The 23465-nt window shown below is 57.8% G+C and overlaps 1 protein-coding gene across 2 annotated transcripts; it reads left to right on the top strand.

Annotated features, from left to right (window-relative positions):
- Positions 1-3792: 3792 nt before the first annotated feature.
- ZNF335 (zinc finger protein 335) lies at positions 3793-23425 on the top strand. 2 transcript variants are annotated; one of them, XM_045833497.1, is made up of 28 exons: positions 3793-4613; positions 5286-5536; positions 6855-7095; positions 7928-8005; positions 8249-8554; positions 8653-8781; positions 9662-9808; positions 11211-11463; positions 11547-11724; positions 12646-12758; positions 14177-14195; positions 14303-14419; positions 14506-14582; positions 14664-14824; positions 15542-15774; positions 16601-16694; positions 16800-16894; positions 18565-18824; positions 19714-19825; positions 19905-20279; positions 21005-21147; positions 21231-21385; positions 21523-21626; positions 21719-21796; positions 21990-22073; positions 22160-22225; positions 22302-22383; positions 22469-23425. In XM_045833497.1, exons 2-28 carry the CDS (start codon positions 5336-5338, stop codon positions 22594-22596), a joined length of 4029 nt encoding a protein of 1342 aa, XP_045689453.1. In that variant the 5' UTR covers positions 3793-4613; positions 5286-5335; the 3' UTR covers positions 22597-23425. The 2 variants fall into 2 exon arrangements, with proteins under 2 accessions (XP_045689453.1, XP_045689454.1); XM_045833498.1 differs by lacking the exon at positions 7928-8005.
- The last annotated feature ends 40 nt before the right edge of the window (positions 23426-23465 follow it).

The following is a 23465-nucleotide window of genomic DNA, read 5'->3' on the forward strand; positions in this document are numbered from 1 at the left end:
CCAAGGGTATGCAGCATCTGGTGCACAGTAGGTGCTGAGTAAATGTTAGATGCCTTTGCTAGTCCTGTGCTGCAGGCCCCCACCGCCTGCTGTGCAGACCCCCTCCCCACAGGCCCAGAAGTCCCCACCTTCCCTTCCAAGATTGTCCCCTGAGCTGTAGGAGGGGCCTCCGAGCCAGGGCTGGGCAGGGCTGCAGCACACATCCTCTGTGGTGCCTGGGGCCAGGGGAAGGGAATACGGGCCCTGGGCTCACAGGCAGAATAACCGTACCATACATAACTCAGCCATTGTTCAAAGGCCCCACCAAGATTAACTGAGCACCTACTATGGGCCAGTAACTGTTCTCGGAAACAGGGCCCCAGTGTTAAACAAGATTCGTTTCACATACAGCGGGTCCTTGAATGACATCATTTCATTCAACCTCATTATGTTGATGAGATGCCATAGGAACTTCATTAAACTATCGTTGAGATCAGTTAGTCTATGATACACTGGTTTCATTACACCTCACTTCAGCAGCTACTGTCTCCTCTGTCGTGGCAGCTCCTGCTAGTGAGGCCCCTTGCGGCCCCAGCTCCTGTCTGGGTGGCCCCGGTTTCTGGTCTCAGTAAAGCCATAGTCTCCCTTTACAGTTCCAGCCCCAGGGAAGGTTGTGGCTTCCTGAGCTACTAACCTCAGGTTTTCCTCAGCTTCCCCTGGTTGTTCTTTCTGCCTATCCAACAACTTTGTAACTAATTTTCCTCATGCGAGTCCCTTTCACGGCATCATCTAAGGTAGGTCTTGTTTTCCTAGTTAGATCCCCCTTTATTCTGTGTCTCTGTTTCCTTGTCTGTGAGATGAGAATTCATTCATTCACTCAACTAATAAGCATCTAGTAGCTTCCCCGTGACCACAAAACTGTCTCAAGTATTGGGAATATAGGAAAGAAAACAGGTTAAAAGACATGAAAATCCAGGCGCAGCCCACTTCTCATGCCAGTCCTCATGCCTCATGCCTCATGACTCTGTAATGATCAGATAAGACGTTTGCACAAATGTCACCTGCTGCTTGGGTCTCGGGGACGGCTGTCACAAGCAAGCACTATTTGGACTACACACTGTTTTCTGAATCCAACTGTTCTGGTCCTAGGGCCTTTCCCCACCACCTCCTAGCCCCTCCAGCCCTGAAAGAGAATGATTTAGGACAAATAAAAGGAAGCCTTAATTTACACCATGGGGAGGCAACTTAAGGGGCTCATTATGCCAAGTGGTGGTACAGTTGTCAGCTATAAATAGGTTTTTAAAAACAGGTTTAGCTGAACCCATAGATGGCAGTGGCAGGGAGAGAGAAGGTAGAGATGGGTCTCAGAGCACCCACCTGCTGACTGCCTACTCCTGGCTCTGCCTGGGGCATCTAGCGCAATGGAAGGAGCGCTGGGCTGGGAGTCAGGAAAGCAGGGTTTGAATCCCAGATCTGCTGCCCATCAAATGCATGAGCTCGGACAAGTCATTTCATTGCGTTTGAGCCATCCTGAGAGTACCAGGAGGATGGAGGATCTCTGGTTGCTGTGATGATTAGCTTAGAACTGTAGATAGAGCACCTAATGCAGCTCCTGGTACTTGGTCAGAGCACAGTACACATTCGCTAGTATGGCCATTAACTGCTGCAGGAGATCTGGCTGGAATCGCAGCCCTTGGCATTAGCTAGCCCAGGAATCTTGCTGTGGGATCTTGAGCCAGCCGCCTTTCCCTCAGGGGTTCAGTTTCCCCACCTGCAAAATGGAAAAATAGTAACCACTTGCCTGACTCAGGAAAGTTAGTGTCATCTAAGAACCTGTACGTGAGCGATGGAACCATAATCTAAGTGTGGAGTTTGGAGCCAGGTTGCTTGGTGTTCAATCCCAGCTCCACCCCTTACTTAGATTCCTTTACTGTCCTGTGCCTGTTTGTTCATACCTAAAATGGAGATAATAATGGCAACTACCCCTTAAGGCGTTTGTGAGGATTAGTTAATGTAGATAATTAATGCAGATAAAGTGCTAGAACAGTGACTAGCACAGAGTATTTTAAGTGTTATGATTACTAAGCATACTTCACATGGTAACTCAATTGTTTGGGGCTTTGGAATCCGACAGACCTGCCTTCCTGTCCCAGCTCTACCCTCTTGCTCTGTGGCCTTGGATAAGTCGCTTGCCCCTCTGAGCCTCAGCTTCCTCCTCTCGACAATGGAAGGTGATCCTTACCCCTGTTTCCTTTAGACACCAGGACGCAGCAAAGCACACGTGCCCTGCCTGGCGTGTGTTAGCTGCTCATTGAAGGTGCTTTCCCTTCTTTCCCTCTTGGCTCCTCTCCTCAGCATTTTTCTCAAAGGTATACTTTAATGCCCTTCTGACCCAGAGCCCCTTCACTGCTTCCAGAAACTTCCCCATCAAAGCTGAGGCCAGAACTACAAACTGTGTGTTCTGGTGGGAAGAACCCTGAATTAGCAGTCAGAAAACCAGGGCTGGCTTGCTCATCTTTGTGATGCAAGGATTCTGATATGTTGTTTCCAGGGAGCCATGACCTTGGGCCATGAGCTTTCTTTCTCTAGACCTTGGGCTCCTCTTCTGTTCCATGATGAGGCTGTTGCCTTCTGTATAACATTCTGCAATCTTGCGATTTGGTGGCAAAGGCCAAGGTTAGGGTCGCGCCTTAGTTGGGCTGGGGATAGGAACGGGTACTGTGGGACTACTACTGAGTACCATGACACCCTTGAGTGAGGATGCGTCCTTCCAGCATGGGCTCAGGGTTGGAGGGAGGCTCTGCAGAAATGAGGAATCAGGATGACGCTGGAAAACTACCTGTCGGGTGCAAAACCAACCTGTCGTTATGCCATTGTTGACCCAGCTTTCCAGGGGCTGCTCTGGGAGGCCTGGTCCAGCCAGGTTGGGAAAGGGGGAGATAAGGGGGCCCAGCCCCTCCAGAAGCCTCCTGATTCTCCCTCCCAAAACCCACCCCTAGAAAGGACCAGGGAACCCCCCTCAAATATGCTCAGATACACACAAATTATAATAGCTCAAAGCACTTTTTGTCTTTTTTTCATAGGTTTTCTTTAAAGGAATTTTTAAAAATTCTCCTCCCTGCTCCCCCCAAATTTGTACTTTTCAACTGAGGAAAGTAAGTTATGCAACAGAGACTTAAGGATAAATCAGGGCACCAGGCTCCTCTGCAAAATGTTTAGGTCTTAAAGAGAGGGTAGTGCCTAAGATGCCATTTGGGGCATCGAGAAGAGGGGCACACCTTTCTGAAGGGCTGTGGGCCTTTAAATACATCTCCACCAACTACACGGACCAGAGGGCTGCAGAGGATGCCCTGACTTACAGCTCTATTAATGTAACAAAAACTGCAGGACCCCCTTAGCTGTGGGACACAGTTCCAAGCTCCCCGCCCCAGTGGATGCCTGAAACCTCTGACAGCCAAACCCTACATATACTATGTTTTACCTGTACATACCTATGATAAAGGTAATTTAGTTTGCAAATTAGACATGGCAAGATTGGCAATAACTAATAAAATGGTAACAAGTATATAAAAATACATTGTAATAAGTTATGTGGACATGTTCTCTCTCCCTCTCTCTCTCTCTCTCTCTCCCCACCCCCCGCCCCGATAATAACTGATCGGATCATTGAGACGCCTACCGACTAAAAGGAGGGTATCATATACGCAGGGAGGAGAGTCAGGACAAAGGACCATCCTGGGCAGGAAGGGGCTGAACGGCACAAGATTTCATCATACAACTCAGAACAGCATGCAGTTTAAAACTTGTGGACTGTTTATTTCTGGAATTTCCCGTTTAATATTTTCAGATCACAGTTGCCCCTGGGTAACTGAAACTGCAGAAAGCAAAAAGCTGGAGATAAAAGGGCTGTGCGTATGCAAAGCTCACTGAAGGCCACGCATTGAATCCTCTCCATTTGTGCAACTCCAGACATCGGGACTTGCCTTCGGAGTCCTTTTACTTGATGCGACCTTGGGCCATTCACATCCCATCTCCAGACCTCAGTTTCCCCACCTGTACAAGGATTATGAGCTCCCCATCTGCCAAGGCATATCAAACCTAATCGAGATGGATTCAATGAGTAGCTCGGTGAGAGCATTAAGCAATTGGTTCAGAGCCGGGAGAAATGACTGGTAACATTTACTGCTCTACCGCCAAATCAAAATCTCCCGGTTACTGCAAGGTCTTTTGAGCTGTTCCGGGAAAGGCGTGGTCAGGCCACGGCGAGCCACACCCCCAACACTAGGGCGGTCTTCGCCGCGCCCAACCCTGCGGCCCAAGGTTGGGACCCAGCGGTGAAAACCTACTACTCCCTATATAACCATCCGCCAGAGAGAAAGTAGTTCCCAACCCATAGCGGACTCCGTCAACCATACTAGGCGACATATAAAATTCTAGCTTCTGTCTAGAGTCAGCGATGGTTCTGAGGCCTCGGAGTCACCTTCCGGCACACTGGAAACCTGTTTTTCACCCGGTCGTCGTAGAAAGTAGTTCCGGCCTACGATAGGCTGATGGGTCCCTCCGCAGCAGGGGAAAGAAGATGGCGACCTCGTCGATGCCGGAGTCGGAGAAGAACGCGCCTACGAAAGGGTCAGGTGAGTGTCGGGTAGAGTCAGGTCACCCCACTGCATCCTGCTGTGAAGTGAGTCCATACTACGGGGGATACCCGGCGGCAAGGTCCCGGCCGGCGGGGCTGTCCGAACAGGGCCCCGGGGTCCCAGGCCCTTTAGTCGCTCTCGCACTTGCCTGAGCGGAAACCTGGCGCCGCCACAAGATGGCGTCGGGCCTGGAGCGCAGGCAGCGCCGGGGACAGCCCCGAGTCGCCAGGCCCCGGGACCGTCGTTGTCGGCCCCCTCCGCATGGGAACTAGGGGAAGGGGGAGCGAGCCACTGACCAAGGGTGCCCGTGGGCTGTACCACCGACCCTGCACCCGGGGGAACTCGGGAGGCCGAAGGGCTGAACCACTGATCCCGGACGGGACCCTTAGAGCGAACCACACTGCAGGAATCGTGGAGGGGAGGAGAGAAGGGTCGTACCGGCCCTTGACCACCCTCCCGAGGATGGGAAAGGACCCTGGGTTGGGGTGCAAGACTTCACGGTCCCGTTTTTCCGAAGCTCCCCTCTGTACACACGAGATAGCCCCATCCCGTCGGAGACTCAGTCTTTTCGCCTGCAGAATGGGCACAAGGGTGCAGCTGGGTGGAGCGTGGGTGCCGGGGCCAGTAAGGTGTCCCACCCGTATCAGCCCCCGCCACCTCTTCTCTCAGATTGAAGGCCCCAGACCCCGCACCCCCTTGTCAGGCGGGCCCCCGAGCCCATGGAGGAGAACGAGGTGGAGAGCAGTAGTGACGCGGCCCCTGGGCCTGGCCAGCCTGAGGAGCCCTCTGAGAGCGGCTTGGGTGTGGGCACCTCGGAAGCCGTGTCCGCCGACAGCAGCGACGCCGCCGCGGCCCCGGGGCCAGCGGAGGCCGACGACACCGGAGTGGGGCAAAGCTCGGACCGCGGCAGCAGCTCTCTGGTATGGGCCGTGCTGGCCGGCATGGGTGGAGGCAGGGACCACAGGCAGCACTGCCTGTCAGCTAAGGGGGAAGCTGCCAGCAAGGTTGGCTTATAACTGACACTTGTTTTTGGTTTACTGTGAGTCGGGCACCATGCCAAGCCCCTAATACGGATTTTCTCATTTAAGCCTCAAACCTTGTAAGGCACAAACCAGTCTTTCCCACATCTTTCAGTAAAGGAAACTGAGGTACAAAGCGCTGACAGCCAGGATCCAAATCTACGCCGTGGTCTTACCACTGTCCTTACTATTTGAGATATAGGTGCCCTGGTTCAAGCCTTGCCTCTGCCTGTGATTCACAGAGTACCTCTTTGAGCCTCGGTCTTCCCGTCTGTGAAATGGAACGGGAATATCTGCTTCCGAGCGTGCTGTCTCGTGAGCTCCCTCGGACATTCTCTTGGAAACGCTTTGTAAAACCATCTCCTGGCTCTGCCACTTCCCTAGGCGCCCTCCCTAGTGTGAACTGCTACCTCTCAGTTTTCTCATCTGTAAAGTGGGAATGATGAATACACCTGCCTTAATAGGGTTTTTGTTGAGGATTAAATGAATTTATGTGAATGTGCAATGCAATTAAAACAGTGCTCATCACATAACAATCAGTATTGGCCATTACTATTGTTGTTGTCTGCAAGGTAGTGATTGTTTTTGAGACATCACAGTCTAGAGGTGCACAACAGTGGCCCCCACTTTGAGGTTCAGGGTTTCATTAATTCAGCAGAAGTGAGCCTACCATGTGCCAAGCTTGTGCTGGATCCTGGAGAGGACAGGACAGATGTGGTCCCAGCCCTTCTGCAGGGTACAGGCAGCCCTGGGAGATGTCACACTGCACAGTAAACAGTGTGTGGTGCGAGAACACAGATGACCACGGCACTGAAGATGAGACAGGCCCCAGCTTGCCCTACACGGTCAGGGGTGGCTTCCGAGAAGAGGGACTAGCTAAATGGTGGGGAGAAAGCTGGGTAGGATTTAGCCATGGTGCAGTGCTGGGAAGCGTTTCAGGCAGAGGGAATGACTTATTCCAAAGTGCAATGAAAATAGCTACACCTGGCTGTTGTTTGGGGGCGGTAGGGCCCTTTACCTGAGCAGAGCCAGGTACCATGAGACTTGTTCTTGGGGAACACGGTGACTAGAGGGCTTTCTCACTGGTACTCAATGGGGCTGAGGGTATGTATGACTCCACTCACCATGTCCTTGGGCCTAGGAGCTCTAGCTAGGTGGCAGCCTGCCCTGCCCCATCCCTGGCTCCTAAACTCCCTCTCTCCCTGTTTCCTGTCCCCAGGAGGAGGTATCTGAGAGCAGCTCAAGCACGGATCCCCTGCCCCATGGCTACCTCCCTGATTCATCTTCTGTGTCCCATGGATCAGTCGCAGGGGTGACAGGTGGCCCCCCGGCCCTCGTGCACTCCAGTGCACTCCCAGACCCCAACATGCTGGTGTCTGACTGCACAGCTTCTTCCTCAGACCTGGGCTCGGCCATCGACAAGATCATCGAGTCCACCATTGGGCCCGACCTCATCCAGAGTAAGTCAGGCAGAGGACGGCAAGGGCCAGCCCACGGGGGTGTCCCTGCAGAGGCCAGCGAAACCAGCTCTGCACGCCCCAGCTGTGCAGACTCAGGAAATACCTCTCCCACTCTGGATGTGTAACACAGGAACAATAGCCCCTGCCTCAGAGCAGTACATGGTGTGAGGATTTAATGAGGCAGCACAGTAACGCTCTTAGTGTAGTGCCTGGTATGTGATAAGAGCTCAGTAAATACAAAAACAGTAACACCTAACTTTATACTGGGCTCTGTTCTAAACACTTTACATCCAGTAGCTCACTGATCCTCCCAGGAACCCCGCAAAGTGGGTGCTGTTATCATCATCACGGTGTAGATGAGAAATCTGAGGCGCAGAGGATGTAGAATAATTTACCTGCTGTGCCAGCAGGTGTCGGGCCGTAGGCTCCAGCAGTCCGACTCCAGAGCTCATGGTTTCCCGCACTGTACCTCTGTTCGCGATGCATGTAAAGGCCTGGAAGAGCCCTGGCGTGGTCTGGAAAGCCAGCCCTACGAAAGTGGTGCAGGAGCAGGGACTTAACCTTGGGCCAGTTTGGAGAGGAAGGATGGGGACTCTCCAGGCTCAGTGGTCGAAGGCGGGGCAGCTGGGGCAGCCATGGCGTCTCTGTGACTGGGGGTCATCATGGCACACCCGCCAGACTTCCCAGTAGCCCTGCCCTGGATGGGGGGAGGCATCTGAGGCCCAGAGGGGAGGTGCAGCTGGTTCACAGTCACTCAGGTGAGCCAGAATGAGTGTGGGCAGTGACACTTGTCGGTGTCACCTGGGAATCCCCTCCCCACATCTCTGCCCAGGCTGCATCACTGTGACCAGTGCTGAGGATGGTGGGGCAGAGACCACGCGGTACCTGATCCTGCAGGGACCAGATGATGGTAAGACCCCAGGCTCCAGGCCCAGGCAGCCCTGCAGTGGGCACGGGCAAGGAGAGGAAGGCTCAGCCGCAAACTCACTGTGTGATCTTGACAGGTCATGCACTGCGCTGGGCCTCAGTTTCCCCACTGTTCCTCTGGTAGGGCATTGGGTTCCAGAATCCCTGGGCCTGCCTGAGAGGGACAGCTTCACGGCCAACCTCCCCCTCCACTTCCCTTCCCTCTGATTCCCTCACCCACCCCCAGGTGCCCCCATGGCATCGCCAATGTCCAGTTCCACCCTGGCCCACAGCCTGGCAGCCATCGAGGCCCTGGCCGACGGCCCCACGTCCACATCCACGTGCCTGGAGCCAGCTGAGGAGGCCCGGGGTGGGCCCAGCTCCCCAGGACAGCCTCCCCCGGCTTCTGGCACCGAGGAGCCAGACCTGCAGAGCCTGGAGGCCATGATGGAGGTGGTGGTAGTGCAGCAGTTCAAGTGCAAGATGTGCCAGTACCGAAGCAGCACCAAGGCCACCCTGTTGCGCCATATGCGGGAGCGGCACTTCCGTCCAGGTGCGCTGATAGCAGTCTTCCTGGCAGGGACTGCACGGGAGGGGTGGGGGATGGGATTCGAGAGTCAGACCTGAACGCTTGTCATCCCCCCTGAGCAGCAGCTGCAGCTGGTAAGAAGGGGCGTCCACGGAAGTGGGGCGCCTCGACCAAGACCCAGGAGGAAGAGGCACCAGAGGAGGAAGAGGATGACGACATCGTAGATGCCGGTGCCATCGATGACCTGGAGGGTAGGCCACCAGGGCCACCAGGCCTGCTGCCTTCACCCCCGACAGCAAACACTGGCTGCTTCTGCTCCTTCTGGCCCCACGGAGGGCCGGAAAGGAACTGGCACCGACCCAGTCCCGGGCGCTTTCACTGCGACACAGAGGAGTGGGGCGCCCTTGGGGTCAGGACCCCTGTGCACAGTTGCACTGACTGAGCATGCGCTGAGCGAGAGCACTGGCCACACCCACGAGGGCCGCACTCACGCTGTTCCGACAGGAATGAAATGCAAGCCATATAGGCGCTTTCTTTCTGTAGCCATATTTTTTCAAGTAAAAGAAATACGGAATCAAGTTTATTTTATTTACCCAATGTATCCAAAATATTGTTTCAACATGCAGTCATTATAAAATACTATCAGTTACCTTTCTTTTTTATACTAATTTCTGGAGTCCGGTGTGTATTTTACACTTACTGTGTCTCAGTTTAGGCTGGGCACATTTCAAGGACTTGGCAGCCACATTCGGCCAGTGGCTTCTGCATTGTCATGGGCTCTGTGTCCTGCAGAGTCGCAGTTTGTAGACCTAAATGTTTACTTCAGCTGCTTTCTAACAATGACTGTACAGCGTCTTGAGGAAGGGGTGCCTTTTCTAGTTCGCGTGAAGGTGCTGTATAAGCCGATGGTGGGTGTCAGGAAAGGTGCAGAGAAAGGCCTGCAGGAGTCTGCAGAGGGATGCTCGCAGTCATCCAAGGGGACATCAGGGGGCTGCCTGGAGGAGGTGTCACTGGTGGGCATGGAGGAAGCATGGGCAGGGGTGGGGATGTAGGCCTCTTCCCGGGGAAGCAGGACAAGGGGTCAAGGCTGGATTCAGCGTTGATGCCCACCTTTTCTCACTGTCCCCACAGAGGACAGCGACTACAATCCAGCTGAAGACCAGCCCCGGGGTCGACAGCTGCGACCCCAGCGCCCCACCCCCAGCACACTGCGACCCCGAAGGAGGCCCGGCCGGCCCCGGAAGCTGCCTTGCCTAGAGACGTCGGAGTTCCCAGATGGTGAGACTTGGTTGTGGGGGGCCAGGGGGTGGCTTCCTTTCCTGCCTGTCTCTGTGGGGTCCTGGGGACCCAGTGTGCTGTGCAGAGCAGCGTGTCTCAAGCCAGGGTATCCTGCTGGCCTCCTTGTAAAGGGGAAATCCCTCCCAGACCAGCTGGAGAAACCCTGAGTTAAAGGATTATCAGCTTTATGGGAAGGCTGTTCATTGGGTAAGCTGTCACAGTGCAGAAGGCCGAGTCTTTATAGCTGAGCCAGTGCAGTAAGTGTCAAGTGTCACTACTGAAATAAGGACAAAGCTGAGGCCCGAGACTGTCTAAGGACACGGGCTTAGAGCGTTGCAGGTTGGGGACAGGAATGACCCGCTCATGCCAGCTCTGCCATTAACTAGCTGTGTGACCTGGAGCGTGTTCCTCTGCCCCTTGAAGCCCCTCTCCGTGAGCGCAGGTGATGGCGCCTGCCGCTGAGTGGTGCTTTCAGGTGTAAATACGCACAAAAGAGCACGTGGTAGCTCTCTTTGTGCAGGCGATTTGGGGGGAGTTCCATTTTGTAGTCTCGTTTTTAAAATAACTTTTCATTGAGATGTGTGTATGGAAAAGCATACTTGTCTTGAGTGCACGAATCTTCACAAGGTGAACACCTGTGTGATCTGGCACCGCAGTCAAGAAACAGGACGTCGCCCTGGCTGGTGTGGCTCAGTGGGTGGGGCGTCGTCCTACATACCGAAAGGTCACTGGTTCAATTCCTGCTCAGGGCACGCGCCTGGGTTGCAGGTTCAGTCCCCGGTTGGGGGTGTGTGCAAGAGGCAGCTGATCCATGTTTCTCTCCCTCTCTCTCACCCTTCACCTCTCTCTAAAAATAAATAAAATCTTCTAAAAAGTAAAGAAAAAGAAGCAGGATGTTACCAGCATTGTCTGGATCATTTTTAATTTTTACAATGTTACATTGAAATACCGTGGATGTGTTTGAATAGGTAATGCTCCTGTCTGCCCTCCCACCGTGCAGCCTCCCTAGGGAGACCAGTGTTAAAGTGCTACTGTTGCTCCCCAGACTACAATGTTCCATGAGGTCGCTAGAGCAGCAGTTATCATTTCCATTTGCCAGAGGGGGAAATGAGACACAGAGAGGGGATAACTTTGCCTAAAGACACACAGCGAGTCACTGACGGCCTGAAGCTAGCACACAGGTCGGCTGGCTGAGAGGTCCCCAACGCGCTGGCTGCTTCTCCAGACCGTCACATTTACGTCACGCTGTGCTCTCCCCGTGGGCTGTCTGTGTCTGCACTCTGGCCGAACGTGCCCATGAGTGATTGGACTGTGACCATGTGGGGGAAATATTTTGATGGGCTTCTGTCACGTGTGTCCTGGTGTGTTGTGACTGATCTGTGGCCTGGCATGTCTGTGGCAGGTGTGGAAGGAGAGCCTCTAGTGAGTTCCCAGAGTGGACAGAGCCCTCCGGAGCCACAGGACCCCGAAGCACCGAGCTCCTCAGGCCCAGGACGCCTGGTGGCCCTGGGCAAGGCCGATAGGGTCCCCGTGGACCCCAGCGTGAGCCAGTCGGATGCCGAGAACACAGCACCCACCTGTCAGGAGGAGCCTGACACCCCGCCCCGCCGCCGTGGCCGACCCTCCAGGCGCTTCCTAGGCAAGAAATACCGCAAGTAAGTGGGACAGAGCTGAGGGTCAGGGAGGCAGCGGGGCGGCCCCAGCCCAGCCAGACCTCTCCCCAACACCCTCCTGGCAGGTACTACTACAAGTCGCCCAAACCGCTTCTGCGTCCCTTCCTGTGCCGCATCTGCGGCTCCCGCTTCCTGTCCCACGAGGACCTGCGCTTCCACGTGAACTCCCACGAGGCCGGAGACCCCCAGCTCTTCAAGTGCCTGCAGTGCAGCTACCGCTCCCGCCGCTGGTCCTCACTCAAGGTGCGAGCTACAGAGAAAGGAGAGCGGCTGGGGGGTGGAGGGTGTGGCATGGGAGAAGGCAAAGGCAGCTGACTGGTGGCGCCAGGGAGTGGAGGTAATGGCCTTCCTGGGCATCCTCTCCTGCTGCTTCGGTGACACATGTCTGGGCTGCTGTGGCCGTTTTGCAGGTCGCACACTGCATAGCAGCATCGCGTCTTCAGGGGTGCGGTTTGTATGGACTTGCTTGTTCACCACCATCGCCAGCAGGTGGCAGTAAAGCTGGTTTTTAGCTAACTCAGTGTGTTAGAAAGTTTCCCAGCAGGTGGCGGTAATGAGTCTCAAGAGCTGGGCCCAATACCCAGGCCTTGCAGGCCACTCTCATTTCATCCTCACGCAGCCCAAGGAGGTCTCTCATAGGGTTGGTGGTCCCGTTTACTGACCGGGGACACTGCAGCTTGGCTGGACCAAAACAGGGCAGCAAAGTTGACCGTCACTGGGGTGGAGGGTCCTCAAGGAGAAATGGCCAGAGCCCCTGTGTTCCTGCTCACAGTGCCTCCTCAGACAGGGACCGTGACCTGGAAGTTGTTCTCTGGAACCCCAGGGGTCGGGGGCAGCAGTGCTGTCCCACCCTGCAGTACAGAGTACATAGGCTGTGGAGCTGCGCTGCCTGGGTTCAGCTTCAAGTCACGAGGTCACTGTGGGACCTCAGCAAGTCACTTCGCTCTGAGCCTCCATTTCCCCCTCTCAGGTGGTCAGGGGACAGGGCCTGGGCGGAGCAGGCAGTCTTGCTGGAGCAAGTCCCCAGCCCTCACAGGCCCAGTGCTGGCAGCACCGCCCCGTGCTGCGAGCCCGCTCCCCCCGCTCGAGCGCTGTGGGCACAGGCATGCTGCGGCAGGAGGGGAGTCCGAGCCCCAGTCCCTTGTCCTTTTGCCTCTCTCCCAGGAGCACATGTTCAACCATGTGGGCAGCAAGCCCTACAAGTGTGACGAGTGCAGCTACACCAGCGTCTACCGGAAAGACGTCATCCGGCATGCAGCTGTGCACAGCAGGGACCGGTCAGTGGTGGGGGTGGGACGGCGCCAGGGTGGGAAAGTGGGGGCCCAGGCCGACGTGGTTCTCAGGCAGCACTGCTCAGGGCCAGGCCCTTTGATCGCACATCACAGACATCGGAGGCGAGGTGGTTCATCGCAGGTCACTTGGCTCGGAACAGGGCAGTAGCAGGCCCTTAAGGCCCCTGATTCAGTCTGTCCCCTACTGCGAGCTTTCGTGTCCCGTCTGTAAAACGGGCAGCCATTGTCGAGGGCGTTAAAGGAGACTGTGTTCCCAGAGGGGCTCCGCGAACGATCAAAAGACTTTGCAGACCCCTGATCCACACTCATCTCCCGAGGCACTGAGAGAGCACACTGAGGACCAGTGCGTGGGGGCCTAGTGATTGCTCGCTGAACTAGTGATTAGACCTGCAGCTTGAGAGAGGAGTTAGCTTCACAGGCAGGAGGAGCGGCGAGAGGTTCGGTATGGGGATCCACCAGGTGGATCTGTCAACACAATTTTCAATAGAAATTCAAGGAGGATTTTATTCGGGTGTGACTTGCAAATCAGAGAACATGGTCTTTGGTGTGAACTGAAGACTCCCTGGTAGGGGTGGCAGGGCTGTTAAAAAAGGAGAAGGGTTGCTAGGGGAACGAGGTTAAGCACTCAGGTTATTGGCTCTCTTCTTTCATACTGCAGTGCATGAACCTGTCAGATCAACACGTTGCACGCCTGAACGTCGTTTGTTTTCTGATTGGTGGTGGCAACTGGGTTTTTTCAACAGGGGCTGACTCAGTGGTCAGCAGGTGGGGCTATGATACAGGAACAGTGGGAACCTAATGTTTACGCATTTGTCAGGGTTCTAGTTCTAGTTTAGGCTTGTAAAACAAAAGCTTTGGGGTTACTTAGCAACAGACTCAAACAGCACAGAGAGACTCTTTATTCTGCAGGCATTTTTCAAGTCCAAGGAGTAGAGTCGTGCTCTGTTACCAGCCTCAGCATTAAAATTGCAAAAATCCAGCTGTTGGGCTACAAGTTACGATGTAAAAGTTCTTATAAGTCCTCAGATCTCAAACTGTGTTTGTGGGAAAGCCTGCTCTCCAAGGTGCTTACAGTTTTTCTTAAGAAAATACAGAGGAAGAGGGTTATGTGTCCAAGTAGGATTGGAGACACCAAGGGTACAAGTGCATTCTTTCCTATGGGGCTCCTCAGAGCCTTGAAAATGCGTGTTTTCTGACGGAGAGAAAGGGCGCACCACCCCTAAGTGTAGGGAAAGGCAGAGCTTGCTTACAGTCCCCTGTTAGCATCCCCCCAGCAGACTAAGAGAAAGGGCCAGGTAGGGAGTAGGGATGCTTGGGGCTGACATCGGGAATGTCACTGGGCCTGGGGGTCTTGGGTGGACTTGGAGAAGTGATGGTTTAACCCCTCTACCTTTCTCCTGCAGGAAGAAGAGGCCAGATCCAGTAAGTCTGGGGCCCGGGCCTGGGAAGGGAGCCTGCCTGAGGGCTGCTTACGGGGTGGGGGCAGGAAGCGAGGTGTCTCCATCTGGCCCCCTCTCATCCCTCGCCAGACCCCGAAACTGAGCTCCTTCCCCTGTCCCGTGTGTGGCCGTGTCTACCCCATGCAGAAGAGACTCACACAGCACATGAAGACACACAGCACTGAGAAGCCCCATATGTGTGACAAGGTGAGTGGGCCAAGGACTGGGCAGGGGTGGGGGGGGGGAGCGCCTCCCCGGGTGGTCCACCAGCCAACACAGCCCGCCCCTTGCAGTGTGGAAAGTCCTTTAAGAAGCGCTACACCTTCAAGATGCACCTGCTCACACATATCCAGGCTGTCGCCAACCGCAGGTATCTCTCTTGTGAGGCCCCTGGGGCTGGAGCATCCCCCGCCCCCGCCCCCCACTGAGCCGCCCTTCCTCTGACCCCCAGATTCAAGTGCGAGTTCTGCGAGTTTGTGTGCGAGGACAAGAAGGCACTGCTGAACCACCAGCTGTCCCATGTCAGCGACAAGCCCTTCAAATGCAGCTTCTGCCCCTACCGCACCTTCCGGGAGGACTTCCTGCTGTCCCACGTGGCTGTCAAGCACACAGGTCAGGCCAGCCCCTCCCCTCCCTGTCAGCCCTCAGTCAGGGGCTCTGCTCTGTCCTTCTCCCCCTTCAGCCACGGGAGCAGCTGGAACCCTTCTGTCGGAAAGGGGACCCCCCTGTGGGGTCGCTCTCTCACCTCAGCCCCAGCGCCAGCCCAGTGCCCTGCTGTCAGGGCGGCCCTGGGTCAGTCACTTTCCCTCCGCCACACGGTGACTGCAAAAGCGAGGCCCGGTTGCTTCCTGAGCCCTGTCTTTGCGGGGCGCCGGGCTGGGCACGGGTTGCAGGTAGGCCCTGCCCTCGGTAGCTGATGCAGCAGAGACAGCATCAGTCTGCGCTCGCCCTGTGGGAGGTCTGCAGCCAAAGGGGGCTTACTCTTCTGGGTACCCAGTGTATGGCAGGCACACCTAGGGGGGCTTAGAGAACGGAAGCCAGGGCCCCCCTTCACCAGCCTGTCCCCCTGGGGGCTGGTGACTCGAGAGAGGAACGTGTGGTCACGTGCCCTTGAAAGGGGGGCCCTCACAGGAGGGCTGTGAGTGCCGAGGGCAGGCCTGCTTCCCTTCCGTCCTGGCCCACCACCACGACGGCGCGTGCGTGCCTGAGCTCAGGAAGGAACGCCTGGGAGGGGGTCAGCTGGAGAGGTCCTCGGGGTCATGGAGGGCTTCTCTGAGACGGGGGGTGCGGCGGCGGCATTCACAAGCAGCCCCCCACGTGTGCCTGCAGGGGCCAAGCCCTTCGCTTGCGAGTACTGCCACTTCAGCACGCGGCACAAGAAGAACCTGCGCCTGCACGTGCGGTGCCGACACGCAAGCAGCTTCGAGGAATGGGGGCGGCGCCACCCCGAGGAGCCCCCGTCCCGCCGTCGCCCCTTCTTCTCCCTGCAGCAGATTGAGGAGCTGAAGCAGCAGCACAGTGTGGCCCCTGGACAGCTCCCCAGCTCCCCGGGACTGCCCGAGGTTAGCGCAGCCGAGCAGGGTCGTCGTCGCGCCTCGGGTGCAGCAGAGTGATCCTGGCCTCAAAGGGCAGCGGAGGTCACAGGCATGTCAGCCCGCTGCTCAGAGGAGGAGAGGCTCTCCGGGCTAGGGACAGAGAGTGGGAGTACCGGGAGCTTGTTGTGGTGACGGTTTATTGTTTTCTCCTGTGAAGGAAGTCCAAAGGTCAGCAGTCCAGGGCTGGTGTGGCGGCTCCATGATTGGCCAGGGACCAAGCTCTGTTTACTTTTTCCCAGCCCTCTTAGAGAAATCACTTCCATCTTTGTGCTTGCCTCATGGTTCAGTATAGCTGCAGGAGCTCCAGCCTTCCTAGCCGCATCCTAGGCAAGAAGCAGGAGGAAGGGATGGGGGAAGAGCAGAAGAGCTGTCTGCCATCTCTCCATGTGTCTTCCTTATGACCTTGACCAGAAGCTCCTGCTCAGCCACATGGCCACGCTTAACTGCAAGAGAGGCTAGCAAGCATAGGCCTGTAGCTGAGAACATCGCCAGTCCACTCCCCCGCTAAGAGGTGCACCATCACGCTGTGCTGATAGAACACAGCCTCTGGAATCTGTCTTATGTTCAAGTCCCGGTTCTGCCGCTCACTAGCTGGGAGATCTTAAGCCCGATACTTCAGCTCTCTGAGCCTCAGCCAGTTCTCTGAAGCTCTGAGCCAGTAAATAGCTTTAAAAGTGGTCATGAAGATGAAACTAGCCAACATAACACGCCCAGCGCTCAGGGGGTGCCCGTACCCGCGGCACTTGAACCTGAGCTGCCCTCTCTCAGGGTTCGCCGTGTCACCCGACTGCAGGTCCCTTCAGAGGCAGCGCCTTTCCAGTCGCCTGAGACGCCCCCACTGCTCTGCTCTGACACCCTGGGTGGCGCTACCATCATCTACCAGCAGGGTGAGCTCTGAGGAAGGGTGGGAGCCGGGGCGTGCCGCAGGGTGGGGAGGGAGTTGGGTGCCAGTTTTCGAGCCCTTTCTAAGTCTCAGGTCCCACCCAACCCAGGAGCTGAGGAGTCAACCGCTATGGCCACGCAGACAGCTTTGGATCTGCTGCTGAACATGAGCGCCCAGCGGGAGCTGGGGGGCGCGGCACTGCAGGTGAGCCACCTGGGGACCTCTGCGCTGGGCCCCGGGCGGAGAGGAGAGCAGGGGAGCGCACGTGCCCCACCCTTGGGGAGCTCCCGTTGGTGGGTGAGATGGACGCGCCGACAGCCGGGGGACACACACACGCAGGCTGTGCCAGGGAGGCCCCGGGAGGGCAGCAGGGCCAGAGGGCCTCCCACTGCACTGTCCAGAGTCACCGGCGACCTCTGTGGTGCTGAGCGGCGAGCACCGCCTCCCGTGCCTTTTGAGTCCCTGTTCTCGGTCAGTCTTCCTCCTGCAGCCTGGGGCTCCCGAGGCCTCCCCCACTCAGACCTCAGACCTCTCTGTCCCTGCACCTCGGGCCCCCACCCTCCCCGGGTTCACCGTCTTGACTTCTCCCTCTTCCATCCAGTTGCCCATGGCCACCTGCCCCCCCCCACCGTCTCCCCTCCCTCCGCACGCCCCGCGCTTCTGTAAGGAAGGGAGAAGTTTGGGTGTGCGTCCTGCCTCCCAGCTCCTTGAGAAAACGTGCAGTGTGTGTCTGAGGTGATAGATTTCAAGGGCTCGGAGCAGCGGCTCGCCGCGGGGCCGGGAGGCGGAGGGGCCCGGCGTTAGACCCAGAGGTCTTCGTGGGATTTAGCTTGGGGGATTTGGGGGTGTAGAGAAGGCTTCTGTCTTTAGATAATTAAACGTCTTTAATCATTTTTACCTCAGTATCACCCCTGGAAAGACCTCTTTCACCCCCAAACTAGAGGAACATTCATTTGGACTTTTTTCTTAGGTTTCATTTTTTAAGCTTTAATCTTTTAAAAAAATGTATTTTATTTACCTATTTTTAGAGAGAGGATGAGGGAGAAAGAAAGAAGGAAAGGGAGAGAAAACATCAGTCCATTGCCTCTCACACACACCCCAACTGGGGGACCAAACCTGCGACCCCGGCGTGCACCCTGACTGGGAACCAGTCAGTAACCTTCTGGTTCACAGGCCAGCATTTAGTCCACTGAGCCACACCAGCCGGGCCGGAGATCTGTCTTTTATCTCTTATAGGAATTGTTAAATCCTGCTCACCCCCCAGTTTCTTTATTTGCTGATCTCGTGGTTTGTTTTGCTGTAGATTTTAGCTGTTTTTCTGTCATGATTAGAAAAATCTTCCTACCCCAGGATTATAAAAATACCCACATTTTTTCTTCATATGCATTGAGAGTTTTATTGTTATGTTTTAGTCTTTAATCCAGCCGAAGCAGAGACCTTGGAGCAAGATCTGAGGTCACGCTCTGACTTTATTTTTTTCAAGTGGTTTGCCGCTTGTCTCTGTATGCCAAGATTTCTCAGCCCTGGCACTTGGGACCAGATAATTCCTCACGATGGGGGCTGTCCTGTGCACCCTGGAATTTAGCAGCACCCCTGACCTCTACCCCCTAGACACCCGTTGCACGCCCTCTCCAATCGTGACAACCAGAGAAATGTCCCCAGACACGGCCCGGTGCCCTGGGGGGCCGTGCGGGTCTCCCGAATTCTGGCTGGGGTGTGGGGAGCCAGGTTGTGTTTCGGGGAGAACACGCAGTTGGGGCCGTGCAGATATGAGTGCTGGCGGCACAGGGTCTGGCCAGAGCCCGGGGCGGCAGGCGGCCCGGAGCACCAGCGCCCACGGACCCCGCCCCAGACGTGCACCGCTGCCGTTGCAGGTGGCCGTGGTGAAGTCGGAGGATGGGGAAGCACAGTTGGCAGCCCCCGGTGGGCAGCCCTCCCCCGCGGGCGCCGCCGCACAAGTGGTAACCCTCCACGTGGCAGAGCCGGGGGGCGGGGTGGCAGCCGAGAGCCAGCTAGGCCCCCCTGACCTACAGCAGATCACCCTGGCGCCCGGTCCCTTCGGCGGGGCTGGGTACAGCGTCATCACAGCACCCCCTATGGAAGAGGGGACATCCGCTCCTGGCACACCCTACAGGTAAGGCCTGCCGCCTGTGAGGCTGCCCTCATCCCACTGTAAGCATGCCGAGGGAGGTCAGAGGAGGACCCTGCCCATCCAGACCCAGTTGGCAGGAGGTGAAAGTCTGAATAGCCAGAGAGTGATCGGGAGCTGTCTCCTGCTCAGGAGTCAGAGGCTACTGTCTTGTGGCCACTTAGATGTTCCAGGCAATGGAGACCCATGAACTCGCCCAGAGCATTCCCGGCAGACCCACGTTTCCCTCACTTTACACATGGGAAAGCAGGCCAGTGGGTGAGGATTTCAGCCCTGCTCCCTCTGGCTCCGGCGCCCGTGTGCTCTTTGCTCTGGATGATTCCTGGGGCATTGCCCAGTTCTGACCTTTGGAACAAATCTGGCTCCTCGCTGGCATCTTCCCTCAGCTTCCTCCACACTGAGCGAGTTTGGGACGGAGCTGTTTGTATCTTCTGTGCTGACCGAACCCCCAGGCGGTCTAAGGCCTGAATTCAGGCACCCAACTGTGAAGCGGAGATGGGGGTCAGGGTCGCTGGGCCAGGGCCTGGCAGCCCGGTCCAGCACCTGCCCTCTGCTCCTGGGCTGCGGGTTCTGTCAGCCCTGCCAGCCCGGCCTGGCCAGCCTCGGGCTGGACCCCTTGAGCTTTCACCCTGCCGCTCCCCACCGTGCCCCCCAGGTGGGCAGGGTCACCACTCCTGAGCGGCACAGCGCCCCAGACGCAGCACCACAGGCAGCAGAGACAGCGGAGGTTCAGCTGGGGAACAGCCAGGATTTCACCCAGGGTCCACCCTTGCTGCACTCCCCCCGCAGTGGGTGGCTTTCTTGGGGAAGGGGCCCCCGTGGCCCTCGAGCCCCTCTCAGAACCCTGGTTCGCCCCACTCCTCTGTGCCCACAGTGAGGAGCCCCCAGGAGAGGCAGCCCAGACTGTGGTTGTGAGCGACACCCTGAAGGAAGCTGGCACCCACTACATCATGGCAGCCGACGGGACCCAGCTGCATCACATCGAGGTGAGGCTGGGCAGCCCGCCCCGCCCCACTTCCCGGCGCCCCGCCCCACTCGGCGCCTCACGCTCCCGTCTGTCCGCAGCTGGCTGCAGACGGCTCCATCTCCTTTCCAAGCCCCGATGCGCTCGCCTCCGGAGCCAAGTGGCCTCTGCTGCAGTGTGGGGGGCTGCCCAGGGATGGCCCTGCGTCCCCGTCTCCAGCCAGGACCCGCCTGGCGGGGGACCCCCAGGGCTCTGCCTCCCCACCACCTACAAGCAGCAAAGCTCTGGGCCTAGTAGTGCCCCCCTCACCGCCATCCGCAGCCACCGCATCATCCAAGAAATTTTCCTGCAAGATCTGTGCCGAGGCCTTCTTCGGCCGAGCTGAGATGGAGAGTCACAAACGGGCCCACGCCGGCCCAAGCGCCTTCAAGTGCCCCGACTGCCCCTTCAGCGCCCGCCAGTGGCCCGAGGTCCGGGTAAGTGCAGCCCCCTGTGCCCCAGCTGGCGCCGGCGTACGGGACAGACCCTGGCTGAGCACCCCCTCGAGCCAGCCATCCATTCCCCCCTAGTCAGAGATGACTGGGCAAGGCACCCAGGTGTCTCCGTCTGGGGGAAGGGGGGGGAAGCAGACAACACGGCTGGGACCCAGCAGTGTCCCCAGAGTGGACAGCGCCCATGGCAGAGCACAGACAGGAACGAGTCACGTGGGCCTGGGCTGTGGGGGGTGTCACAGGGGAGGTGTGCAGGCATGCTTAGGGAAACTCAGGTTGTTCACAGTACAGGGCACACAGAGTCCAGGGAAGGTTCCAGGGCAGGTTCACGGTCCAGTTCGGGGGCTCCCTCCCTCTCCCCAGAGATTTCTGGATCCAGCCACACGCTGAATTCTCAAAGCAGCTGAAACTGGGGAGCTGGGCTCAGGGCCCTAGAATGTCAGGGCTGGGGGAGACCACCTGAGGTCCCTCCATCCAAGTGTGTGTTACTTGGGGTAAACTGAGTCTGAAAGCAGGGACGGGGTTTTCCGAGTGACCTGATGGCAGAACCCGTGGCTTTCTGCTCTCGTAAGCATGGGGCCCCACATCTTGGTCTGGTGTGTGCTTTCTGTCCGGCTCCTCCCCGAGCCCTCTCAGGGGACGGGCTCCCCTGCAGCTCCGCCTGGGAGCTGCCCGCCCGGCCCCGCTGACGCCCGCTCGGTCCCCCGCAGGCCCACATGGTGCAGCACTCTGGCCTGCGGCCCCACCAGTGCAGCCAGTGCAGCTTTGCCTCCAAGAACAAGAAGGACCTGCGGCGGCACGTGCTGACCCACACCAACGAGAAGCCTTTCTCGTGCCACCTCTGCGGGCAGCGGTGAGGCTGGAGACGGCCGGGCTGGGGCTGCCGGGTGGCACATGTGGTAGGGCCGCCCCTGAGCTTTCGTCCCTTCCCCACAGTTTCAACCGGAACGGGCACCTCAAGTTCCACATCCAGCGCCTGCACAGTCCTGATGGGAGAAAGGCAGGGACCCCTACTGCCCGGGCCCCGGCCCAGCCCCCCACCCAGACCATCATCCTGAACAGTGACGACGAGACACTGGCCACACTGCACAGTGAGCTGCCCCGGGGACCCAGGGTAGACCAGGGACTTGAGCTACTGCCCCAGAGAGCACCCTTGGGCCATGGTGGGGGCTGGGCCATTTCAGATTTTCCTAGATCCCCCAGTGAGCACCCTCCCCTCTCCACCCAGCCGCCCTGCAGTCCAGTCATGGGGTCCTGGGCCCAGAGCAGCTCCAGCAGGCCCTGGGCCAGGAGCACATCATCGTGGCCCAGGAGCAGACAGTGACCAATCAGGTAAGAGCCTGCTCGGAGGGCCCTGCTGGCAGGTCAAGGGCAGGGTTGGGGCGCATGGAGAGCTGAGGCTAGCACTGGCTTGCCTGTGGCAGGAGGAAGCCACCTACATCCAGGAGATCACCACAGCAGATGGCCAGACAGTGCAGCATCTGGTGACCTCCGACAACCAGGTGAGCAGAACACCTCAGCGTGAGTGCCCACATCCCAGGCCCCACTTTGGCGACAAGCAGTACTTCCCAAACCACCCCTCCCAGGGTGCGTGCTTGCAGCTGCCAGTGGTGTCACCGGCCCGCCTGCTCGGGTGTCCTTGCTGAGCTCTTGGTGAACAGGGTCTGCACCTGCCTCCTCTCCTCCCTCCTTCAGGTACAGTACATCATCTCTCAGGACGGAGTGCAGCACCTGCTCCCCCAGGAGTACGTTGTGGTCCCAGAGGGCCATCACATCCAGGTAGGCCAGGCCTGGGATGAGGGTGGGACAGGGGAGGGGGGTGCACAGCTCCTCCCGGAGTCACCAGGTTGGCTCCCTCTCTCCAGGTACAGGAGGGCCAGATCACGCACATCCAGTACGAACAAGGGGCCCCGTTCCTTCAGGAGTCCCAGGTAGGGCTTCGGGGGCCCGATGGCGCCGGGGCGCGGACAGGAGTCTCCAGGGCATCTCACTGGCTTCTCCTTCCAGATCCAGTATGTGCCTGTGTCCCCAGGCCAGCAGCTTGTCACACAGGCCCAACTTGAGGCTGCAGCACACTCGGCTGTGACAGGTATGGTGCCGGCCCCTGAGGACCATGGGGCCCAGGCCTCGCTTCCGGGGCCGCGGGCTCACCATCCTCTCCCCTCCTCTGGCAGCGGTGGCTGACGCTGCCATGGCCCAAGCCCAGGGCCTGTTTGGCACAGAGGAGACGGTGCCTGAACACATCCAGCAGCTTCAACACCAGGGCATCGAGTACGACGTCATCACCCTGACCGATGACTGAGCCCCAGGGCACAACGCAGACCACGGATGTTGGGGCCAGCCCTGCAGGGGTGGGGGACCCCCACCAGGACTCATGTCCTTGCTCCACCTGGGGTCTCCGGATACTGGGAAGCCAGCATCCTGTCACTCCAGGGGAGCCAGACCTGTGCTGTGGGGGTTGGGGAACAGCCACGGGCGCCAGCCGGGACATGCTGGGTGCCCCAGCCTGCAGGCAGGCTTTGGGAGAGAAATTTATTTTTGTTTGGATGGACCCACTGGCCTCTCAGTCTCAATAAAGGGACCAGAGTCCAGCCCTGGCCAGCTCAGTTTGTCCACTTGTTGCTACAGCGTGAAGCAGGCAAGACTTGGGGAGCGGAAGGAAAGGTGGAGCCTGTGACAGCCACAGGGGGGAGTGAGGTGGAGGTGGCCTGGCCCGCAGTGCATCCAGCCTCGCCTGTGTAAGTACAGTGGCCCCAAAGCAGCGCAGGCCTGACACAGCCCGCGAGAGCCCCCAGCTCCCACGCTGACCCCGAGGGGCACCTGCTCCACACACTAGTCCACAAAGGGCAGTGCAGCCAGGAGGCCACTTAACAGAGGCTGTGGCAAGGCCTGCGATGGCTCTGAGCTGCATTTCCTCGACCCTTGACTGTACAACACCTGCTGCCCACTCACTGCACCAGTCCCAGGGCCAGCAGGTGTCCGGCTTTCTTGCTGGGGACAGCCACCCGTCCTCTGCTCTCCAGGGGGACTAGCACAGGCTCAGAAGTGGGAGTGTGGGGCTTACCAGATGGGTGGTGCAGGGCTCTGGACTCCAGACCTGCTGGGCAGAGGCTGAAGCCACCAGGGTCCCAGTTGTGGGGATAGCAGGGCGAGAAGTTAGACACCAGAGCC

The sequence above is a fragment of the Phyllostomus hastatus genome, unplaced genomic scaffold, assembly GCF_019186645.2.
Source record: "Phyllostomus hastatus isolate PE091 unplaced genomic scaffold, TTU_PhHast_1.1 phas_contig_17, whole genome shotgun sequence".
In the NCBI taxonomy this organism is placed as follows: Eukaryota; Metazoa; Chordata; class Mammalia; order Chiroptera; family Phyllostomidae; genus Phyllostomus; species Phyllostomus hastatus.